We start from the raw sequence: 25,793 nt of genomic DNA on the forward strand, positions 1-25,793 counted from the left end.
TTTTATCTTTTTTTTTTTTATCTTTTTTTTTTTTCTCATGGCTGTCATCTCTTTGTGATAGTTTCCAAAGAGCTTTCTTTCCATTTCTATGTGGAATGCCTTTAAACTTTCAGCCTCAGTTATATGCTGCCAGTTTATCATTAGCCAAATAATCAAGGACACATAATGGAGCAGTCAGCACAGATGAAGAGCATATATTTTATTAAAACCATTCAACTTAGGTATAATATAGCTAATCAACGTATAATGTATATCACACAAACATAATGTACATAAATGAATAAATATAGCTATGATGAACAAATAAAGCATCCTAATGTTGCCACCTAATTTCCATTTCATATGTTGTTAATAACCTTAATGGTAACTGTTATGGAAAAGTACTGATAAGGGCTGGATATATGATGTAGCCTGGGAACTATAACTGTATATACATATAACCACAATTATTGTTCTAAGTCAAGTTATTTTGCAGATGTTATTTTGCTGCAAAGTTAATGTGAGAGGCTGATGTGCCTCAATAGGTGCCTTGTTGCTAATAATTTGATCACACATTTTCTTCCTTTGTAGAAAAAAATCCTTAAATTGTTAACACAACAGTTTTCAGCTCAGTGAGGGAAAAGCCAGAATAACTTATTCACAGATGAAATAAAATCCTGAAAAGGCATTGCTACAAAAAACGTTGTTCACTAAAAATAAAATATGACCAATAGAAGTGCTAGTCTTGATACACTAAGGGTTGCCTCATGGCAATAGCATCAGTGTTGCAGGCTTTTTCTTGTAAAAATCCAAATAATGAAGCATAAAAGGAGTTTTATTTCAAGAGATCCTTTTGTCTTGTATCAGACATTTATTGGTATGGTTTAATGAGAAAATATACATTAACTTCCTTGCACCTGATAAAAACTTCAGATTTGGTAGCTGTGGTAGCTCTGTGTAGTTTAACCTGTGTTTGTGAAAACATCTATATTTTTTACTGTAGGAACATGTTTTTATTTAAAAAAACGAAGATACTACAGGATGGTATTTTTCTTCATTGAGACTAAGTACCCCATTCCTTACAGCTAACAGCATTTTAAATGGTCACCAGAAGTTAGGCAGACAAATTCCTGTACAGGCCTCTAAAAAGATTGAATACAGAATGTTATTTATTCAGCCAAACAGACAAGCTAAGTTGTTGTTATTGTTATTGTTATTGTTATTGTTATTGTTAATAATAATAATAATAATAATAATAATAATAATAATTTATGCATAATCTCTTTAGGTACTTACTATATTAAATACAAAGCCCTTTCCTTTCTTCTCCTGTCCCATTCCTTCTGAAAGTCAAGCACTTCACAGAACATTTAGCTTTTTTTTTTTTTTCCCAGTGGCAGCTGGCATGGCTTTAAATTCATTCACCTAATATTGCAAAGGAAAATATTTGATATTAAGAGTTGTATACCACATTAAATTCACCAAGCCTTACACTAAGGTCTGCAACTCGTTTCCTTGGCACATGCAGAAAAGTCATTTCCCCAGTGTCTTTTTCAGTGAAACAATCATAAGAAAGGAAGTAAAGATCTTCAGATAACTTACTGTGTGAATGGAGTTTTGGTTCTTCAGGACACTTTTGCAACTGAGAATTTTGAAATCTCAACTAAAGTCGGTTGTTACTTAAGCACTGAATGATTAAAAAAAAAAATATGTGGACATATAAAAGGAAGCACTTGAAGAGTGAAAGTGGAAAACTAACCACCAACAACTTTATCTTTCACTGCATATATTGCAAAAGCTAATTTTATTGTATTAGTACATTTTCTACTAACAAGGTTTCCTTCCGGTCTAACGTATAATCTCATCTCAACTTTCCAGCAACAAGAAAAACAAACAAACAAACAAAACTATAACCAAAATAATGTAGATGGGTTTGCACAGATGTTGTTCACAGCCAAAGCAAGTCTGTTGGCGCTTCCCAGCTCAATAACACAGAATAGTTGAAGGATTTCAGTAGTTGCCTTCCAAACTATAGTAAAGGTTTGAAAGCTCAGTGAAATTCAAGTGCTATTTGTTCACTTTTTTTTTTTTTTTTTTTTTTTTTACATGCTAGTCATTAATTAACAGCATTATTGTGAAGTGCCTGTGGGAATGCTGAAAGTTGTATCACACAATGCAGAACAATGTGTTACTAGGTTAGGCATGGCTTTAGTGTATGGTAGATATAAAGCCATACCCATTGTCAGTTATTTGTAAGAGAGGAATGGAATTAAAAGTATATTTAGCTGCATGGTAAAAGTCTTGGACATACAGGAAGAGCTATAGTCCATGAAATAATGTGGGACCTACATGTTCATAGAACTTTAAGAACATCAAGGTTATAATGCTAACAATGATTTTTTAACAGCATATTCTGGTATGTAAGCAAATTAGATAGTAATTTTATTTTTAACTTTGTATTTGGGCAAACATTTACTATTATTAAGAAAAATAGGGATAGATAGACTGTTAATTGAGTAAGTCAAAGGACCTGAGAGTTGTATTAATAGGTCTGCTTGAGTAGGTATTTATTTTTCTGCATGTTATCTCAGTACAGTTGCTGTGAGTAAAAGTATCCTCACAGGCTATAAGTATAAATATCTTCTTTTTTTGAAATGTAATAAAGTTAACAAGAAAAAAAGAGTTTCCTATTTATAAAATGATCTTCTTGGCAAACATAATTGGTTGCTAAAATTTATGAATAAATCCTCTATGTTTGTTTGTTCACTCTGAAGGAAACTGGGAGGGTGACCCCAAGCTTTCCAGATCAATGTAATCTCCACACCTCAGACAGTTTCAGAGGAATAGACTTTTTTTTTTTTTTTTTTAAACATTTGCTGGGGATTTATTCCTTCTTATTGGGGGAGGGGGGGGAGGTTGTAAAACAATTTTTAGAAGCACTGATGCCTTGATCGTCAGCATCTTCACCATTGCAATATCTCTCAGACTGGCAAAGAGAGAAAAGCAGCCATAAACTTTGAGGAGAAGAATAAATAATAAGAAAAAAGTACCATATTCATTCACTCTACTTTACTGCTCTTCATGACAGTTTAAGAAAATGTGGGTCTTGGTTTAAAGCCTGTATTAGAAGTAGCGGCAAAATTAACACTCTGTATTGTGTCTGTGTGAAATTAGGTAACTGATATTGCAGTAACACCTGGTCATCCTGCGCTGTTCTGTTTGCGATTCCTGTTTTGACTGTGGTAGTCTCCAGCAAACATGCACAGAAGCAGCAGACAAAAATGGTTTTAGTGAAAAGATACCATGTTTTTCTTCTTCCTTTTTATAACTGCATCTGATTTAAGCTAAAGGAATGGCAGAGCTTGTTTTTTTTTTTCCACCCTTCCTTCTTTGGTTTATTATTTCTTTGAAAGGGGAGCTGTGACTGGCTTGTACGTAAGTGCTAATGACATTAACACAGGCAGCACAAGAGAGACAACTGACATGGATCTCATGTTTTTCCAGATGAGGATAGGCATTCACTCAGGATCAGTGCTGGCCGGCGTTGTTGGTGTAAGAATGCCACGTTATTGTCTCTTTGGAAACAATGTCACCCTTGCAAGCAAGTTCGAGTCAGGAAGTCACCCACGCCGCATCAATGTCAGTCCAACCACGTACCAGTAAGTGTTGCTAGCCTTTTCATACTGTTTTTTATTTCAGTTCGTTTTCAGCACGATCTTATAGCAGGCACTGCCTTCACTCAGCACATGAGCTACAGCAGAAAGTCAGCAGGGTGCCAGGATAACTGGAAAGAGGGACTGCATGGGGTTCTCAGGCTTTTGTTTGCAGGCTTGCAACAAAATGTTAAAGGAAGTCAGGCAGTGGAGGCAAGGGAACACAACAGGATGGGCAGCCATGGCTGCCTATAAAAAAATGTGTAATGGAAGTGGGCAGATGACACTAAATTAGGAGGAGCTGTTGACTCCCTTAAGGGTACAGAGGTCTTGCAGAGAGATCTTGAGAAATTAGAGGGCTGGGCTACCACCAACTGCATGAAGTTTAACAAGAGGAAACGCAGGATTCTGCACTTGGGAAGGAGCAACCCTGTCTGCATGTAAAGACTGCGGTCAAGAAGCTGCAGAGCAGCCCCACAGAAAGGGATCTGGGAGTTCTGGTTAACAGCAAGTTGAACATGAGCCAGCAGTGTGCTCTGGCAGTCAAAAGGGCCAACCATACCCTGGGTGCATCAGGTCAAGGCTAGCTGGTCAAGGGATGGGATTGTCCTGCTCTGCTTTGTGCTGCTGTGGCCTCACCTCAAGTATTGTGTGCAGTTTTGGGTGCCACAATAAAAGAAGGACATAAAACTAATAGAGAGTGTCCAAAGGAGGGCTACGAAGATGATGAAGGGTCCAGAGGGAAGATGTATGAGGAACGGCTGATGTTCCTTGGTTTGTTCAGCCCAGAGCAGAGCAGGCTGAGGGGAGGCCTCATGGTGGCCTGCAGCTTCCTCATGGGAGGAGAGGGGCAGGTGCTGAGCTCTGCTCTCTGGGGACAGCGACAGGACCCGAGGAAACGGCATGGAGCTGGGACAGGGGAGGGTCAGGCTGGGTGTGAGAGAAAGGTTCTTCACTGAGGGAGTGGTCGGGCACTGGGACAGGCTCCCCAGGGCAGTGGTCATGGCACCAAGCCTGCAGGCGTTCAAGAAACGTTTGGACAGTGCTCTGAGACACATGGTCTGATTTTTGGGTGGTCCTGTGTAGAGCCAGGAGTTGGGCTTAGTGATCCTTGCGGGTCCAACTTGGGATGTTCTCTGTTTCTATGATTCTGTGATTCTGTCTCCCACAGCGCCATCATTTTATGCAGTTCATGAAGAGAAGCATGGTTCCATTAGCTCAGGAAAGAGTTAATTTTGTGAGTGCAGCCAAGCTTTCAAAGACTTTTTGTGCTTTCTTGGAAACAAAATTTCTTATTTAGCACTGTGAAGAGACACTTAATAGAAGTTTTTTCTTAATATAAGAAAAAAGATTGAAAACGGCAAAGCATTATCACCACCTCTTTGAAGAAATTATGCAAATAGAGAGAGGGCTTGATTAAATTGGGTCATGAGGAACATCTAAAGTAAAAAAAGGTGTTCCTTATTGTTCAAATTTGACAGCTTGATAATAAGAGTTTCTTCTGTTTGGATTGTGACTGATGTATTCGCTTTTTTGGCAGGAGATCTAGATCTTACTCTTTTTTTCTACATTCTGTATCTCAAGTAATTTTCTGAAGTACAGTTTTGCTCAGCTTTTTGGACTCTGTTCCTCTACAATAAATCTGTAAGCAATCATTCAAACAATATTCTTTTTCTTTTTCCTTTTTTTTTCTTTCTTCCTTTTTTTTTAATACAGAACTGTGAATCTCCATATTTACTTTTTCCCATAACTGTAAATTAAAGTTTCAAATGGAATTTCTTCATCCAAGAATCGAAGCTTCTGATATGCTAAAATACAAAGCAGTCAGAAATGAAAGTTAAAAAGTAATTAAAACTAGTGTATAAAATTACATTCATCTGAAGAGCTCATTCACTTGAAGTCAAATTTACAGAATAGTGCAAAGTGGAGTTAATTGAACAAGAGGCAGAAAAACTGAACAGACTTTGCAGTGTGTACAGAAGCAGGTTCATATAGTTTTCTGGTAACGTGCAAGAGAAACACAGACCCAAGCTACCATCAGGCATAGAAAATCTGTTCATTTAAATAAAAATATTTTCTATAAATATATAGGATATATATATTAATTATATTGACCTAAAGCATTCTCCACTGCCCATGGGGAGGTCATCAAGTAGATGGAGCCAGGCTCTCCATAGTAAGGCTGGGTGGGAGGACAAGGACAGCAGCATAAACTGAAACAGAAGAGGCTTCCTGTCAGGAAGCACTTTTTCCCCATGAGGACAATCAGGCAGCGGCACAGGCTGCCCACAGAGGTTTTGCAGTCTCCATCCTTGGAGGTTTTCAAGACCTGACTGGATGAAGGCCTGAGCAGCCTGGTCTGAATTCAGTGTTGTTCTTTTTTTTGAGCAACAGTTTGGACTAGAGAGCTCCTTAGGTGCTCTCCAGTGTGAATTATTTTATAAGTCTCTAATGTGTCCATTTATACATTCATCCTGAATGCCAATTAATTGAAATTCTAGACCTAAATGAAGAAATTAATAATTTGTGACATTGACCTACACATTCTACTGAAAAGGAAAAAATGTCCTGCTTGTTGCTGCAGCATCAACCTGTGAATCTAGAGTAGTTTCATATATTGGGTATACTTCTGACAGTTTTTGAAGCTGGGTAAATAATAGTGATTTTAATTGAGTAGAACCATTCTTTTTTGCAACAGTCATAGTCGGAAAAGTAAAAAGCAAAAAGACAAGACCATGCTTTAGTTCTTCATACAAAGTTTGCTTTTGAATAGTCTTGGGTTTTAATTTTCTGGTTCATCCCTAGAAAACATATACTGATTTCACAGTTCAGGCTTGTGTTATTGGTGGACTCCTTGAGTGTGAAGGACTCCCATGGCCACTTACAGGCAAACAAAAATTTATAGAGCAGTCAGGGAGGAGCCATGCATCAGGTGACATTTTGGTATATGTGGGAATGTCTTGAATCCACTGGGTCATTGATGAAGGGTCCTTTTTTTTCAGCATAGCAAAACTGCTTATTTTCTACAAAGCTACAGATTTTGACAGATGCTTTCAGAAAAGGAAAGGTAGTAGAAAAGTTACTGATGATGCAGTAATATTATTACATGAGACTGCAATACAAAACACAATAAAACACAAAATTTTTGCTATGTGTTATCTGCATTATTGTACTATGTAGAAAATCTGCTAAGTGCTGAGCAAATTCAACAACAAGTTCAGGGCTCAACTCAAAAAGCTTTAAGTGCAAGTAACAGGCTAAATGCATGATTACAAGTAAAGGAAGTAGAAATAATAAGAAAATGTTCAAATGTGGACAGTTATTCAAGATGAATGGCTGAAAGTAACGATTGAACTAGTTTCTTCGACATGCTTTTTACAGAAAGCATTTGAGAAAATAAAATGAATGTGCAGGGGGCTACTTAGAAAGGCTGTTCCAAACCATACTTTCTGGCATGGTTGAAAGCATGAGAACTTGTAAGGGAGAAGTCAGGAAATGGCACGGCTGACAGTGGCCAGAAGAGACTGCAATTGCGAAATATTCAATAAAGCAGAATTATTCATGGCTCCTGAAAGCGATCTAGAGGGTTTGAACATAATATAGCAGTACTATCCAAGTAAACAAGTAATAATCTGATGCACCTGTATACAACTTTTCTTACACAGAATTTGCATTAATATATAATTTGCTGTGTACAAATGAAGTGATTCATTGCAAACTGAAATGTCTTTATGGCTGACCTTATCTGCCATTTCTATTTGATCATGCCATGCTGCTGTGTACTCACTTAATATTTTTCTGATCCAAGAAGCAATGTTTTCCAAAGTAGATAATTCTGCAATCAGTATGAAAATAATAGAATTTTGATTACTTGAAACTCCTGGCATTTATCATTATGTGTTTGTGTCTACCATGCTCCATGATGAAAATTCTGATAACATGTTTTGTGCATACAAAGTATGTAGACACTGGAAACGTGTCTAATACTTATCAGCTTTCATTTTACAGTACAAACTATGCGTTACAAAATGTCATCAGTGTTCAAAGTGATAATCACACTTCAGAATGCCTATTATTGGTTTCAGACACTTCCCCATGAGCCCATAATATGCCTGTGTAAGAAGCAGAGTCTAAAATATAAATATAAATATAACATGTGGTGTTGCTTAGCAGCAGCCCTGAACCTGGGGCAGCCTTGCTCCCAGTTACACCTGCCAGGGAAGAGCTGTGCAGTGTAAAACAGTGCCTTTTACGAAAGTGTACTTTGAATGTACTGGGGATAAAAGCTCACTTCTGTTCAGAATACCTTTTTCTCCTGACTCAGACAGGTCTATTGACAGAAGGACTACAGAGCCCTGGTTGCTTTGAATCATGGAGTATTGTAAGATGAAAGTGCTGAAAAGCACTGGTAAAACTTTCAGCAAAACACATGGAAACTGCAGAGGGAGGAGAGGATTCCATACTGGTCCCTGTTAAACATGTGGCCAGGAAGGAATAGGAGAAGAATTACACATTCCTTTAGTAAACTGGCATATCCAGCTATAGGTTTATTTAATTCATCTATATTATCCTGAATTGAATAAAATTACTGTTTTCTGTACTCAGGACGGAAACACAGTCAGATTTTTGAGCTTCTTCTTCAGCACAGAAGAAAGATTAAATATTTTTAAATTATTTGTTTCAGCCTCGAATAATGATGTCTATCTGATATTAATATAATATACCTACATTCATCCTGTTTTCCTAATAGTATTGAAATACAATGCCCTGGGATCTCTAAGCAGTTTTCAAAAGCATGTATATATAGTTGTTGCTATTTGTCAAGTAACTATATTTAAAAAATATTTTTTGCCTCTTCTTTCCACCGCTGGTCTTTTCTAGTACATATTTAACTTATAGAGAAGGTACTTCAGGCATCAGTTATGGGGTATAGATAATTTCCTTTATCGCATGTGAAGCAATACATTTGGGACCTGAGCTTAGGCAAAGATGAACAGCCTGTACCCCGCCTCCTTATTTGATTAAGACAGAGAGAAAGCAGGGATGCTTCTGCATGGAGCTGGGTGAAGTCCCTCCTGGTTCACCTGCCTGAATTGCCCCTCGGCCTTTAGAATTGATTAAAAAGTGCATAATTTGAATATTTATGTCATTGTATGGAACAAGTTGTACTTTTAGGTAATTAAGAAGTACATACATCTCACTTTATCTGTTTTTTATTAATAATATTTTTATTTTTAATTAAATCTGTATACATTTCTTTAAACTTTTAATTTCAAGTTATTTTTCCTACTAGCTATATGTCTGTATTTTTCTACATCACATGGACAAACACATGGATTTGTTCTCCAAGAGCTTTTTCAGATTATTTTAAATTTTATTTCTGACAATCCTTTAAAAAGCTATTTCTTTTTACATTGCTCAGTTCACCATGTGTGCTTCCATGAGACATATTATTGGACAGACAATTTAGTTGTGTGGACAAAAAGGGAACACAGCTTGTATGTGGACACACAAAAAAATCAGTCTAATTAAAACATTAAAAGTCACATCCATACACATCAGTTTATTCCTGTTTTTCTGTTTCCTTTTATTCCTAAAACCTGTGTCATCTGCCTCCACGAAGCTGCACTCCCGTAGTCACTCTGATTTATGATTAAGGTCCTGGGCCTCTGTTCCCCGCCTGTGCCTGTGCTGCATTGGGCTACATTTTCATCTGAGGATTATAGGTAGTTCGCACTACACAGAAGGACTTGTTAGATCACTGTCAGGTAGGTAACAGTAGATGTTACACCATGTAATTCCACACAGCTAACAAGTTATTTTTGCAATATGACTGATAGACAACTGGTAAAACTAAAATAAGTTCAAGGCTAGGCAAATACAGGCAAATCCTGAGGCCAGCGCTATTAGGTCAAGGCAAAGGCTGTGGCCTTTCACTTGTGATGCCACGATCCTATTCACTGAGCCTAACTCTCTAATGTAAAGTATTAAAGGTCAGTGATAGGCACTTGCCACGCAGAGCTGCATGTGATATACAACATATTGCATTAAAAAAAACAGGATGAGTCTTTTCATAATCTTATTAAAATTGGTCTGCGTGAAGGAAAAACACTGATACATGAACTTCCATAAATTCAAAAACAGTAAAATACAGCGTGAAATGAATTAGAACCAGACATAGTCAGTTTTTTCTCAGTCTCATTTTCTGTTTGCTGCTATGTGGCAATCTGTGCCAACCATGTCCAGCAAGCACTACTCAACATTTTATAGGTTTTCAGGCACCATATGGGCAGTGTGTCCTCACAGTGAAAAGCATTTGAGCATGCTGAAGCCTAGTCACACGCTTCCTCAGCACTGTTGCTTCTCAAAGCACCTAGAGTTGAATTAGCAGATATGGTCATCATTTCTTTTGTTTGCTTTGGAAATAAAGTTCTCAAGGAAGATAATCATTTATATTTCCAAAGGACTTGCTCTTTCATATTTCCAGAGGAATTGCTATTCCAGTCTGCTAAGCAGCTGCTCCTCTTACCATCTTATTCCTCCCTTTGGGCAGAGGCTTCAGCTTGTGGAAGTGTCTTGTTTGGGAGGGAATGGCGCAGCTTAGTTTTTCACAATAAATAAATAAATAAATCATAAAATATTTGCAAGATGGTTGTCCTTGGGCTCTCCTTTCTGCTGAGCCTGAGAGCAAGCATAGGTACTTTTTCAGCTTATTAGTTAATCTTCATGGCATCCAGTGATAAGGTCTGGCATCTCTCACAGATGGAGACATAAAGAGGTGAAACTGCTTCCCAATGTGCACAGAGAGAGAAAGAATCATGGTGGAAAGCTTGCCCTCAATGTAGAGGGCCTTGCAACAGATAAATCCATACATAGCTCATTTTCTGAGTATAGGCTCTTGCTGATGAAGATGTAACTATTTCCTCCCATAATAGTCTGAAATATAATTCCCCTATCATATCATCTATGAAAAAAAAAAAAAGAAGAGCTACATTTCAGTTTCAACAAAATTCCCATTAACTGTGATCCCAATTTTAATTCACACAGACCTCCTTCAAATGCTTCCTGTTTCTACTAGAAAAAAATGTTTCCAATACTGACACCTTTTTCATTTTTCCCCTTTCCTTTCCCATCAGGGAAGGGATAGAACAAGAAGTTATACTGTTCTGGAAGATTTCTGGTTAGGAGGGGAAGCTGTCATATTAATCAACTACAAATCAGTGTTTAAGAAATTCTTCCTCCTCTGAAACATCAACAAAAAAGACAAGCTGAGAGCAGACCTGGTTCCAGGCAATTTATAGGCATGCTTGAGTAGCCTGACCCTCACAATATAAGCACTGAATTGTAAATTGTTTATCCAACTACTTGAGTGGAAACCAGAGTTCTGACCATGTGAATAACTTACTATAGGAACGTCCCTTGCAATAGTGCTCTCAAGGGAAACACACAGAAGTGATGCAGGAAAGACAGCTGAGACAAATGCTTTGGAATAGTTTCAGACTAGTTGTTATATGCATATTCCTGAACTGCTGGGGCTGTGCTACTTCAAATCTAGCTGTGGGATGCTGTGGGGATTTGAAATGCCTTATGTAGAGTTTAAGCCATCATATAATTTCCTGAAGCTGAAGGATACATTCTGCTCTCAGGATCAGGATAGGCTGTGCTCTCAGACTTTCAGAGCAGGCAGTCTGACTTGGTCACAACAAAATGCTCTGAGAATGATCTGCAAGGTAAGACTAACAACCAGACCCAGGTGTCACCACCCAGTTTGCCGTCCAGATGAGGAGGTTTTACGCTGGTTCTTCCCCAGAGTCAGAGGGGAAATGCAAAAATTGACTCAGTCTTGCCCTCGATGGGGATCTACACTATTCATTCAGCTCTTGGCAGAAGCATCTTCTGGGGCTCCTTGTACCCTTGAAGAGGAAGATAAGAAATTTAGCAAGGGCTGTAGATCTGGGCTGTGGCCATCAACTGGTACTCTTTTCTTTTCAACATCATCAGTACCCTAAATATAGGAGGAAAGATTACTGGAGACAGATGTCCTCACTGCTAAGCACTGAGGACAAGTAGATAACTCCTTCTTTAGTGTATACAGAAAGCTATAAGAAATCTGAGGCAATTTCTGAAACCTGATTTCATTAACAGTCTGAGAAACCAAGCGCCAGGACCAGTATGTTTAGGGAATCCAAAGAACCTGTTCTTTAGGAGAGGACTGAAAAGAGACAATGTTTGTCCTGTTTAAAGTCTTTCTAATAAAAGCCAGCAAATATATATATGTATATATATTTCTTGAGTGTAAAAAGTAAAGTAAGGAGCATAGAATATGATTGCAAGTATCTTCCGTTAGTATTTGTTAAAGAGGAAGATTTCCTGCTGTGCTTGCTTGGGGGCTGAAATCTTATCACAGTAAAGGTCAGTTAGACAATTTCTGAGGGTGAGAGGCTAATACAAATAGTGCACCTAATATAATGATGTGGACTCTATCATGAGCCATAGCAGTGGACAAATTTCCAAATAGCTGTACAAGGACTAGTGGGTTAGTTACCCATCACTCCTGGCACCTTTGGTACTGTCAGAGCATTTCATTGTGACCAAGTTACAATTCACAAAACAGGTGAAAATAAGGCCTTTAATTAATTTATTGCACTTTGGTCCAATGAGGAAAATAGTGTGAAAATATCAATTAAACTCAGTGCCAGCCCTGAACTAAATCTATTAATCTTTCTATCTATCTATCTATCTATTACAGTTTCAGACTTGTGTAACTGTCATTACAATTAGATAAAGTTGGGCTCTGGGAGGGAACCATTGATTTTTAGGAAGGTTAGATGCTCTGTAGTGAATAGTCAGTTTGGGGGAAGAAAGACTGCAGTGAAAGCTTATGGATTTAGCTCTGAAACCTCAAAGACTTCAACTGTTGCTTGCAAAAATCTACTTTTGGAAGCAGAGAACAGTTGCTTCAGTGTGTTAAACCAGTAGTTTTAAAATACAGGATATTTACTGCAAGCATTGAAGAGATGAAAGAAGAGAAGCTTCTCTGCAGAGGCCTCTGGAAACTCTCACCCAATTTAGAAAAGATTATAGTATTTCCTCATAAAATTGACAGCCTGGAAAATAGGTTATGACACTCAAACCACATGGTAAACAAAGACCACCGTGAAAGTTCAAAGGCAAAAACATTGTTGGACTTAAAAAACATCTGATTATTTAAAAGCTGGGAAGAAAATGCTTTTACATTTCAGTGAGTTGTATGGAGTTCACATGGATTCCCTCAGCCAAAAAAAAAAAAAAAAGCCAAGAAAAAAAATCAGCAAAGGAAGTTCCATTAAACATGCTGAGAATCTAGCAACGGGATTCATTCATTCATTTACTTCTCAGAAATCAGTTTTAGAGATACTAAATAAACAACCTGTTATAAAATCTGCTGAAGGTAATAAGGTTCTTCCCCCTGATGTTTTTGAGTTTAAAATAGTACTGATTGAGAGAAAGAATAAATATCCTGGGAGGGGAAAAGACTAAGACTACTTTCATATATCCAGCTGTGCTCAGAATTTATTATTACCTCAAAACTTCTCTTTTCAGTTCTGCAAGAGAATGAAAACCCCTAACTTCATTTACTGGAAACAAAAAGAAAATTGTGTAGACTTATTTTCTTTATTTAACAGCTCCAGATGGTTTCAGGGAAGATAATTGGTGAAGAGGCCCCAAACTATCAGATCTAGCCAGACAGAGATTTTTCACTGTGGAGAAAGGCTATAAATGGCAGTAGGCAGTATAGTCAGGCTGTGACGTTGTACCACTTGCGTAGCATGGCTGGAAGAGAGTGGGGATGGCTTCATGCCTCCTATGCGCCTGGATCCCTTTCTGACCCCAACCAGATGTCCCAGGTTAATATTACTCGTATTACTCATTTTTGCTGCGACGAGGAAAATGAGTAATATTAAACCCACAGGTACTTTTGGTGGATAGTAGAAGATTTCAAATGTATCTCATTGAAGCTGGATTTTCTGGTTTTGGATCTATTTTATGAATACAATACTATTAAGTATGAGAAGGGGTCAAACTGATCACCCTGCATGTGAGAGCTCCCAGACACTGTCACCTTCGTTCCTCCGTTCCACAAGGAGACCTGGTGGTAGTCATCAGTATGTTCATTTCTGCACAACTGGCCAGACCAGAGTGTTTTAAGTGAGGCAGTTGATATGTTATGGATAACGGCTGTTATGAATTTGCTTCCACTTCTGGCACATGGCTTGCTGAATGCTGACACTGATTTTTGGAGATTGGGTTTATTTGGGCCATCTCTTCAGCTGATCTCAGTCAACAGAGGTCCTCGAAGTTGATGATGTTAAGTTAATATGTATTGTCTGGGGATCCTGGCATAGGGTTATTTAGATGTTACATAATACTTTTAACTCAGTTTTTTATTTGGGATCACATAGGACCAATTTCTTTCAAAGAGGTGTGTCTGTACTGTGTTTTACATTTTTTTTTATATCCCTCTGTTTCCTTTTTTTTTTCTAGGCTTTTGAAAAAGGAAGAAAATTTTGTTTTTATCCCTCGTTCCCGTGAAGAGCTTCCAGAAAACTTTCCAAAGGAAATTCCTGGGATCTGTTACTTCCTCGAGGTCAGAAGTGGTCAGAAGCAGCCAAAACCCTCCATCACATCTGCCAGAGTGAGAAAAGTTTCTTACAACATTGGCACCATGTTCCTCCGGGAGACTAGCCTATGAGGCCTGCTGCAGATCAAAGACTCATCAAAAAAGCACAAGCCCAGAACTGGGTCACGACAGGGGAGTTGGAGGTTCTTCTATTTCACTGCCTTGTCCTGAACAAGCAGTAAAAGCTTCATGTAATGTCAGGCAATAATCATTTTAAAAGGTGGGTGACTGCTGTCAGTAAACAGAGTGGAGACAGGGAAAAAAAAAAAAGGAAAAAAAAAAAACACATTTAAAAAACATACTTCCACATCCAGAGGAATTTCATTCATAAACTTGAGTCTGGCCCCTTTATGACAAACAAAATCAAACAAAACAAAACCCCCAACTCACATTAGAGGTTGGTTTTGTTTTGTGCAGAAAGGGTGATGGTTCTCTGTAGATTTGCACCAGCTAAGCAGAATTGGGAGTCAGTTCTGATTATGCATTCCTACATTTAATGTGTTCTTCAGTAAAGTAATGATGTTTTTTAACTTTATGAACAAACATTTCATACATATACTGTAGAGCTGTTGTAACCTTCCTGGCAGGAGGAATTATAATTCAGTATAAATGTTGTAGGGATTTTACCTATTTTTATACATATTTCACTTTCTGGATAATTACATTCCACATACTGTAAGCTGAGTGAGCTTAGATAGCTTTTCAGAAGAAGCTACTGTATATTTCATATATTCTACCTATCAGATCTTATTGTTATACGAATAAGAAGAAGTCATTTTTTGACTTTTTGGCAGCAAAATATCAATATTTTAAAGAAGAAAAAAAAACACTTTGGTAAACCTATTTACCTGATGTTTATGCTAAAGCTTTAGATGAGCATTGTCTTGCTTATACAAAGTAATGTTTGGTATTTGTCTACAGTCCTGTGTGTCCAGTCTTTCCAGGACAAAGCAAACAAAATGTAAAAGATCAATTCGTTAACAAACAGAAAAGTTCTGTTATACACAGTGGAGCTTGTTTCCCACAGAATTAGCAGCCAAACTGATATTTGGTAGAAGTCCTGGACCTTTATTAAAAAATTGATCTGGTAAAACCTTACTCTGAGAGCGTTCAGCAAACACTGGAAGCTCTCTGGGTACTGGTTTTCCATTTTTTAATAGGACTTGTGCTCCTATTCCACTTAGATTATAAAAATTCTATCTGTTATTAAAATGCTATTTTGGAAATTGCCTCTGTTGGTGAGGATGAAAGGTCCCCTGGTTTATCTACTGTAGACCAAAAATCACTGAAAATGGTGAGGAAATAATTCCCTAGGTTTAATGCAAATGGCAGTTCAAGATTTAGATGCATCAATATCAGTTAAAAAATTAAAATCAAACTACAGCCCAATTCTTTCCTGGTGAAAATTAATATAGCTTTATTTTCTTCAGTGAAACAAACAGAAACAAGAAACAGAATGTAGATCTGTTCCCCAGTAGACACATTTTCAGGCAGTGTTTATTTCTTTGGCTTTCCTTTTCAAAAATAATGGTAATAAGTTTTCTTCTGCAGGTGTACTTCCCTTTGGGTCCTACTGAAATGAGCCAATATTTTTCTGTTCTACCGTAGTAGACAAACAGAGCAGTGATTTGAAAGTGGCTTAGCTTTACATGGGCCTGCTCAAAGCTCAAAGAAATCAAAGTCAAGACTCTCAACAGCACCAGAAGGCATGAGAAACTCAGCATTTCTGTAATCCAGACCAGAAATTAGGATCTTACTTATGGATTTAGTAATCAAAACTTAAAGCACCTTTTGAAAATGAGTAAATACCATTCTCCATGGTTCCAAATTATCCTTTTAGATCTTTCTGTGGAGGCAATGACAGTGCTATATTTCTCCCCTTTAACCCAGCTTGGGATGGGAACAGATCAGTATGGCACCACTAGCCTGTTGCTGAACAAATTTCAGGCTTCCTTTCCATGAGGACTGTCTGGATGAGAAAGGACTATCTTGAACCTATGCAGACTTCAGCATGTAGAGGAAACCTGAACTTATTATGCAGTATTTTTTCTTGATGAAGAGGGTAGCTGCATGGGCATGGCAGGGGGGCTGGAACTAGATGGTCTTTAAGGTCTCTTCCAACCCAAACCATTCTGTGAATATTACTTAAATGGAAATTCCCTTGCTTTCTAGAGGAACTGATGTGAAAGATTTCTTCCATAGTTATTACAGCATCTTTGTGATTGGAGGAGTTTTTCTTCTATCTACCTTGATAAACAGCATCTGCAGCTTTGCTATCTGGAAAAATGACTTGATGAAAACTGTTCAAGCTTGAGGTTGCAGAATTTCCATCCAAACTACAGATTCAAGAAGTTTCTACATCGGATGACAAGTTTTTAGCCTATAACCGTTAGTTTTTGTATACACAGGATGTACATGCATTTTTTTCAGTGAACACCAGTGAGACCTGAAGAATTATAAATGGAGCAAAGTTGCAGTTTGACCATGGGAACTGGAACACTACTTCCTAGCTAATAAAGCTGTGGTTTTGATGTCATTAACTAATTCCCTAGAGTGATTTTTTATTTTATTTTTTCTAACAGCTATCAATACAATGAGATTTCATTCTTACTTTACTGGCACATCCTCATTGTTCAGTAGGTGTTGATGTCAGATTACTAATCTCTCTGGCCAAACTCTTGTTTCTCTTCTCACCACCTACAGTCCTCTGTGAAGAGAACAAACACAGAGAGTCATACCAAAAGCATATTTATTGCTCAATATCCCTTCTCTCACAGTTGCCAACAGGAAATGCCTAGGTTAATCCTGTGAGTGATCTTGGTAGATCCATGGAAACATTTTAATGAAAAATGGAGGTTAAAAGGTAATTCAACTAGTAAATTGGAGAAGCAATCCAAAAGTCTGTAGCACCATCCTCATCCTCTCAAGTGACTGTTTATTCTGTAAGGGAATATATAATCACAGAGATCACTGAAAAAAATAAAAATTGGTATCAGCATCATCATGGAGACAAAGACAATGTTTGCCAATAAATCAACTGGCTCCCCAGATTAGAGTAGATTTATTGTATGAAAGTATATAGTCTCTGCCTTTTATAAGCTTGTGTAAAGGTAACACATCCAAAACTTCAGCACTGATGCCATGTATTGTGTTATTTGCTTCTGTGTTATGACAAGTGAAGTTAATGGAAAAGTGTAGGCTCTCTAGAGGCATTTTTCTATCTCAGTGTGAGAAAAGTGTGAAAGATTCTCAGCATTGTTTAACAGTGGTTGTATCTGCTGCCTGTAATATTAGGTTACAAATTTGTTTTGTTGGACACCTTTATGAAGTAAAATGAAGTTCATTAGCAAGATTGATGCTGTGAAGTCAGTCAGATCATAGTCAAATTAAACATTTCTCCAACACTACTTCTTTTTAGTCATAGAGAAAACTGTCTTGTTTGCCTGGCATTGCCTTTATAAATAAAAGGGCTTTCAGGGTTTTTACCTTGGGATGATGAGGTGGAGAGGACAGAGGTGCTGAAGTGGATGTAGAAATCACATACTGTAGTTGGAATTTCCTTATGATATTTTCTTTCCTATAAAATAGATTTTTTTTCCTCTGATTAAGAAGTTACACACCTATGTTTTTTCACTTAGCTGCAAGTAGCAACACCTGCTGGCTCGAGGTTTTGTAAGAACCAAAACCACCCTCTCTGAAGATTGAGGGAAGAGATCTACTGCAAAGTGCCTGTATGGGGAGGAGGTTGACAAGGACCCTAGCTGGGGTCATTGGTCCCTGTGCCACAGACTTGTTCTGTGCACCTTCCCTCTGCTCCAGGCTCAGGCTGCAGACCAGGGACTGACCACAGAGGCAGACGTGGTGGCCAATTTCTAGTGCAAAAGTTGTGAGGCCGAAGTAAACAGAGGCAGCGGTTACTCCCTCAGAGCATTTTTTAGAGATTTTCTGTCAGATTTCTCAATCTTCTTGAAGCTCCCCTTCACACAGCCTTTTCTGTGATGCACTGCATAGAGGTCAGGAAGTCAGAGTAAGAGGGAAGCAGTGATGGAAATGGTAGAGGGGTGGATTAAATTTTGTTCAGTATTACTCTGGTAATATCAGCCGTACAGAGACAAAAGCCACTGCATGGGAGAATTGCTGGTAAGCTAGGATTCTAAAAGTGTGGTTGTCTTGCAGAATCCCACAGGATTTTGCTGTTTTAATTCCAAACAGCCCATAGTCATTGACTGTGTTTGTGGGTTTGGCTTTATTGCTCATTCCCACATCCAGTTTCAGATGCGAGTTTGTTCGGAAGGCTGTTCTGGAGCCTGGAAACAAGCCTCTGCAAACAGAAAACCAAAACTTTTGAAACTTTAGAAATATTCTGTGGGAATTGCCTCTTCAGAAGAAGAAATCCTTGCAGTTGAGTTCCAACAGGCCCTGCTGCAGTTCCTATGTGTGCATGTGCCTCTTCACATTGCTGTCTCCTCCTGTGCTCATGGTGGTCCCTACCGTGCTCAGCGCAGGCATCAGGTGTATAGCCACCTTTTCTCTGTTTTCCACTAACATTCCTCTTTTTTTTTTTTTCTGTATAAAGCAAACAGTGCAGAACCATGACGCATTGCATACATTTAAATGTATCACAGCACTGCCCTGAGACTTATATCGTGCTAACTGATTTCACGTTATCTACTTCTTGCTCTGAACAGACTCTTCTCCCTGCAGACTTTAAAATGAAGGGAAAAGAAAAAAAAAAAAGAAAAAAAAAAACACCACAAAACTACTATGTTGAATTGCAAATGAGTATGAAACCTGTGTCAGTCGTTGGGGCAAGTGTAAGAGGTTTCAGGTTCTTCACCTTCCACAAACTGTCAAACGTGCTTACCTCATGCAGTTTGTCCTACCAACATGTCTAATCCAACAGCAGCATCACAAATTTCTGGCATTTTCTGGGTTCTCTTCCAGTCGGAGGCTACTACCTCACCTCTGCTGAGTGCTGAGAGCTCACTGAGGAGAGTTAATTTCCTGTCCTAAGTCTCAGGGCTTCTGACTGTTTTTGGATTCTGGTGGTCTTTTGCAAAATTATACATTTGTAATATTGGAAACAGCAACATGCTTAAATTAGCAACAAAAACAGAAACATAAGAAAGCTTGTCAAACCCAGAAACAGTTGGTTCCCTTCCTTCAAGAACTGGGTTTAAGGATGCCAGTGACAGGCTTGCAGGAACTGATGCTGACTGTGCAGGAGACTCGAGAGGCAGGAGCTGATCTGCTGCTGCTCTTGTTCATACTTCCATCACCTTGCATGCTCTTTTCTGCTCTGTTCTTCAAAAGACCTCCACTCTCCTTTGGTTTGCAGCCTGTATGTGGCATAGATAGTGAGTAATTCTTATTATTGTTCTTATTAGCATCTGTTGACATGGCTGCTTATATCTAAAGAATAAGTGGGATTAAAGGGCTGATCTTAGTCGTCTTTGCAGCAAAGACAGAACTGCTACAAATATATCAACGCAAAACGGAGGACTAAGGAGAATCTCCATCCTTTACTGGATGCGAGGGGAAACCTAGTTACTAAGGATGAGGAAAAGGCTGAGGTGCTTAACGCCGCCTTTGCCTCAGTCTTTAGCGGCAATACCGGTTGTTCTCTGGATACCCAGTGCCCTGAGCTGGCGGAAGGGGATGGGGAGCAGGATGTGGCCTTCGCTATTCATGAGGTAATGATTGGCGACCTGCTACGGAGCTTGGATGTGCGCAAGTCGATGGGGCCAGATGGGATGCACCCGAGGGTACTGAAAGAACTGGCGGAGGAGCTGGCCGAGCCGCTTTCCATCATTTATCGGCAGTCCTGGCTATCGGGGGAGGTCCCAGTTGACTGGCGGCTAGCCAATGTGACGCCCATCTATAAGAAGGGCCGGAGGGCAGACCCGGGGAACTATAGGCCTGTCAGTTTGACCTCAGTGCCAGGAAAGCTCATGGAGCAGATTATCTTGAGGGTCATCACGCGGCACCTGCAGGGCAAGCAGGCGATCAGGCCCAGTCAGCATGGGTTTATGAAAGGCAGGTCCTGCTTGACGAACCTGATCTCCTTCTATGACAAAGTGATGCGCTTGGTGGATGAGGGAAGGGCTGTGGATGTGGTTTACCTTGACCTCAGTAAGGCTTTTGACACCGTTCCCCACAACATTCTCCTCAAGAAACTGGCTGCTCGGGGCTTGGACTGGCGTACGCTTCGCTGGGTTAGAAACTGGCTGGATAGCCGGGCCCAGAGAGTTGTGGTGAATGGAGTCAAATCTGGTTGGAGGCTGGTCACTAGTGGAGTCCCCCAGGGCTCGGTACTGGGGCCGGTCCTCTTTAATATCTTTATCGATGATCTGGATGAGGGCGTCCAGTGCACCCTCAGTAAGTTTGCAGATGACACCAAGCTAAGTGCGTGTGTCGATCTGCTCGAGGGCAGGAAGGCTCTGCAGGAAGATCTGGATAGGCTGGAGCGATGGGCTGAGGTCAACTGTATGAAGTTCAACAAGGCCAAGTGCCGGGTCCTGCACCTGGGGCACAACAACCCCAAGCAGAGCTACAGGCTGGGAGATGAGTGGCTGGAAAGCTGCCTGGCCGAGAAGGACCTGGGAGTATTGGTTGATAGTCGGCTGAATATGAGCCAGCAGTGTGCTCAGGTGGCCAAGAAGGCCAACAGCATCCTGGCCTGTATAAGAAGCAGTGTGGCCAGCAGGTCTAGGGAGGTGATTGTCCCCCTGTACTCGGCTCTGGTGAGGCCCCACCTCGAGTACTGTGTTCAGTTTTGGGCCCCTCGCTACAGGAAGGACATGGACGTGCTCGAGCGAGTCCAGAGAAGGGCGACCAAGCTGGTGAGGGGTCTGGAGAACAAGTCTTACGAGGAGCGGCTGAGGGAGCTGGGCTTGTTCAGCCTGGAGAAGAGGAGGCTCAGGGGCAACCTTATCGCTCTCTACAGTTACCTTAAAGGAAGCTGTAGTGAGGTGGGGGTTGGTCTGTTCTCCCACGTGCCTGGTGACAGGACGAGGGGGAATGGGCGAAAGTTGCGACAGGGGAGTTTTAGGTTGGATGTTAGGAAGTACTTCTTCACCGAAAGGGTTATTAAGCATCGGAACGGGCTGCCCAGGGAGGTGGTGGAGTCACCATCCCTGGAGGTCTTTAAAAGACGTTTAGATGCAGAGCTTAGCGATATGGTTTAGTGGAGTACTTAGTGTTAGGTCGGAGGTTGGACTCGATGATCTTGAGGTCTCTTCCAACCTAGAAATCTGTGTGTGTGTGTGTCTGTGTGTGCTACAGTGACAGAGCAGGCACACATGTCTGTAGAGAGTGGGAGGACCACAGTGCAAGTTTTCACTGGGGGATTCAGGTGAAGTCAGTGCAGTAACAGTCTGCTGCATGTCTGTCTTTAACTTTCATAAACACTAAGTTTATCCATGCAGCTAGAAGTTATTCCTCAACAATGTTATTAATTCGCAGTGCATGAGCAACCTTACAACAAAAATCTATAAACTGTTTAACCTCGTATATATGTTTGATCTTTTGTGACTTGGCTATTAATCATGCATGAAAGCAAGCAAAACAGTGAAGCTGGGGAATGTAGCAATTCAGTCATAGGCCACAAATTATTCACCTTGGCACATGCTTACGTGTTCCTGTGGTTTAGGAAGATTAACCTCCAGCTCTCTGTGGTCCAGGTTAGTATCCCAGCACGAGTGCTTCCCTGGGGGCTGAGGTTCGCATTAGAGAGGCTGATACAGTAAATGGTGCAAAGTGGCAGCTTTGTTGGCAACCTTAGCAAAAAGATCAGTGCAGGCAGATGTTAAACTGTCCATCTGCTCCTGGGGTTTTAGTTTCCAAAGACAAAGTGAGGCTGAATGTGTTTCATCTGGGGACAAAGAGAGAAGACACTGGGTGTCAGAGAAAAAAGTGTCATACCTGCTTTATGGTTAGAAGGGACGGAGCGGAGTGGAGCACTGGGATGCAGCAAGGCTTGCTTCTGCCTTCAGCTCCTTGACACTCTTCTGCTTTAGCATTCCAAAAATCAAGTTTCCTCTGAAGACTGGGGGACAGGTAAGTGCTTCAGGTACTTGCCCCCTCTCTTCTAGTCACAGCATGAGGCTGCCTAAATCCCCGAGTGTGCTTGCTTTCCACTGACCACAGATAGCTGATTTAGACTAGAGATCTATTTTTTAAGATATCCAAGAGAAGTGAGATTGATCCCACTGGATTAATCTCTCTTGAGCCCAAATGCTGTGTCTCAAACCTTTTGGTCTGTGCTGCTTTTCAGAGTTCTGCATTGGCCAAAATAAACTGAAACATAGTAAGTGGCAGAGGGATAGATAAGTGTATTCCAGGACAAATAGAGGTTTGATACGGTAGTCATGGTGACTATCAAGAACAGGGGCTACTGCGGTGCTGGAAATCTCTTCCTTCCGATGCCTGAACCATTTACATATGATACGAGTGCTGCCAGTTGCAACTTCTGGATGCCACTGTGAATGTTATTTAGAAAAGCTCTTGAGCTTTGAGCTCGTAGCCAAATTATGCAAAACATCTGTGCCATCTTTACGTGAAATATATGCCAGAATGCCTATATAAGCCTTGTTAGTTATCCTGTTGTAAAGATGACAATACTGTATATAAATTCTAAGGGACAGAGGGATAGCTGCCAGGTTATCATTAATGTACATTTTTCTTGCTTTTGCGAATTTGTAGGCCCAAAGTTAACTTTCTATTAGCAGAAGGTCATGCATTGAGCTACCTGTTTTCTAGACAATAGTCTTATTCCCCAGCAATACTTTCTCATGACTACTCTTGAAGCAATAAGTTAAGCCACGCTAATCTGTTCTGTGTAGGTTCCTGTACAACACCTATGGCTTTAACAAAGCACCTTTTAGCAGAACATGGAATGACACACTAACAACCTGTCATGTATTGTTTGTCTTTTCATCCTCATCCCCAAGGGAGAAGAGTATGTAGTGCAATAATTTGATTTTGTGAGGTATCGTCTCTTTGCTAGTTTTCTAAAAATATTTGTTGCTACTTAAGCAAGGGCAAAATCAGAACTAAGGACCGGACTTAGAAAACACTTTCAGTTGTAAACAGAGTACCTTAAAGACTGCGTATTGAGTAAGACAGGTCTCCCATCCTACAAAAAACAAACAAAACAAACAAACAAACAAAAAAAAAAACAGTACCATATGTAAGATAAGCCCAAGAATGATAAATATCAGCAATAAAATAGGTATAAGTAATGGATAAGTTCTGCTTTACACAGCAGTAAATCGATGTTAAGACTGAATAATATCTAGAGAAGAAGAATGCTGCTTAATCCATTTTAGCATTTGTTTATTATCAGCATACCTCTAAGGTGTTTTTTTTTTCCTTCCCTAATGAGGCTGGAACACACTATTGCATGAATATCAGAGTTTCTGAGCTTATTGCAGAGGCACATGCTTAGAAATGAATAACTATTAAGGAGAGATTTTTTTTTTAAAGTGAGATCATATGGGAAAGAGAGAAGAGTACAGATGTATATTTGTTGTAAAGGTTTATGTGGCATTTCTGATTGATTAAAATCATTCTGAAACTGTATAATTAAAGCACAGCTGCCTGGTTTAGGTTTTTTGCATTTGTAATACGAAGGTAAGATTTACAAAAGCTCGAGGGACTTACTCCTCAATCCCATTTTCTTTGTTTAAACACAACCTCTTTCTGAACCTAACTTCGCTCAGTATCCCCAGGTTCTGAATGCCTAAATAAGTGTAGGAATTGTGGATTATAAATCTGTATCATTTATGTTCCTTTGAAATACTATTCATAATGATGTATGGAAGCAAATTCTAAATATCCAACCATCTACAAAAATGCATTTTCCTAGTGCTAACCTCTGCTGGATGATGAAATCTGGAGTTCTTGCTAATCTATGCAGTATTTTACACCTTTCTGCAAGATGATGCTCCAAGATGTGTTGCTGTGAGCATATAAATGCTCTGGTCTTTGGTGGAGATGAGGCTTTTTACCCACCTTTATAATATTCTGATGAACCCTAAGGGAGAGAGCTCTGCCCTGCCAGCTCCATCCAGCTTAGCTCATCTACTGAGGCAGTCTGGAGTAAGCTGAGTCTGAGATTTACTTTCCCATTACATCTCAAAAAAAAAGTGCCAAGTGCTTGCTAGTGTTTAAGCGTGTAAGCATTCCTCTCCAGAATCTTCTCACAGGTCCTGAGAGTGTGGGGGTAAGAAGCCAGCAGGGAGAAAGCATCTGAGGAAAGTGAAGGGAAGTATGTGTGTAGGAGAGAGCTGCGGTGTGCTGCTGATTCTCAGCTTTTGTGCATTTGGAAGTTGGATGACCCAGAGCATATTCTGGGTATGTGGCAAAATGCAAGAACGTGTTATACATAATGTCATGAACTCTCATGGCATTAGGATGAGTTTTAGAGTTGATTATTCTTAGAGTTTTAGTGAAGTTGCATGAGAAATGTGTTATTTTAGGAAGAAAGAAAGTTGCTTTATATTTAAATTAGAGTTCAGTCACTAGCTGCAGAGAGAGGTTGTGGGGAAAAAGGAGTCTAAAAATACTAAATGCAAAAATTAATGATGAATGCCCCTCTTTTTTATATCATTTGACTTTTCTAAAGGTAGGACTCCGAATTCCTCTCTAAGTTTAGACGGTGAACGCAAAACCTGTCAGTAGGTGTAAAATATTGCAAGTGAGGTACTTTGCCAAGTGGTATAAATTTGGAGATGATAGTAGGAATGCCTTTAAAATGTGTGTAAGGGTATGGTACTTAAATGTTAAAACTTAAAAAAAATGAAGCTTTTATGCTCTGCTAGTAAATATTGTTTAGAAATGTCTAAACTGCAAGTTTAGAAGTGTTGTATCAAAACAAAAATATGTAAAGCCTATGACATAATCTAGAGTTCACACTCTTTCTTCAGAAACAGTCCTGTATATGGAGTTTTCAAAAGCACTTGCAGCCAAAAGTCATTTATAGCTAATTTCAAAGAGAGAAGTACTTCACCAAGTACCTTCTGTAAAAATGCCAAGTACCTTCTGTAAAAATCATGTTAGGTAAGGCCAAGGTTGAAGATTTAACTCAGTTTTTTTAGGGTGTATAAAGGAGAGATGCCATCCCAATGCCAGCCTTTAAACACACTCCTAACCTGTCAGCATTGTGCCTTTTACTGAAGCCTAAACAAAGCCCAGTCCAGTCACAATTCCCATCCCAAGACATGGCATTTATATAGCCTCATGCAACAATTAGCAGTTCACTAAGTTGCAGCCATTAACACCTTTGATGCTGGAATATTGCTTATTATCCTTGTACCTCACTCTGCCCACTTTACACTGGGACCCAATAGGCTTTAGAGCACCAAGAATTTGGGAACTGCTGTGAGATTGAGTGAGGTTCTTCTAACCTAAATTTAGGTATTTAAAACTTATGTCCGGTCTGAGCTAGTCCAGCTGGCTCCCTCTACAGTCAGTGCAGACATCCTGGTGGCTCGGAGGTG

At 39.6% G+C, this 25,793-nt stretch overlaps 1 protein-coding gene across 1 annotated transcript in view; it reads left to right on the forward strand.

Annotated features, from left to right (window-relative positions):
• The window catches only part of GUCY1A2 (guanylate cyclase 1 soluble subunit alpha 2), a 158,836-nt gene extending 139,830 nt beyond the window's left edge, over window positions 1-19,006 (forward strand). Inside the window, exons 7-8 of the mRNA XM_035542651.2 lie at window positions 3,484-3,638; window positions 14,157-19,006. Coding sequence (XP_035398544.1) covers window positions 3,484-3,638; window positions 14,157-14,364 — 363 coding nt within the window. The 3' untranslated portion in view covers window positions 14,365-19,006. The remainder of the gene's footprint in view (window positions 1-3,483; window positions 3,639-14,156) is intronic.
• The last annotated feature ends 6,787 nt before the right edge of the window (window positions 19,007-25,793 follow it).

Source organism: Cygnus atratus, chromosome 1, assembly GCF_013377495.2.
Source record: "Cygnus atratus isolate AKBS03 ecotype Queensland, Australia chromosome 1, CAtr_DNAZoo_HiC_assembly, whole genome shotgun sequence".
NCBI lineage: Eukaryota > Metazoa > Chordata > Aves > Anseriformes > Anatidae > Cygnus > Cygnus atratus.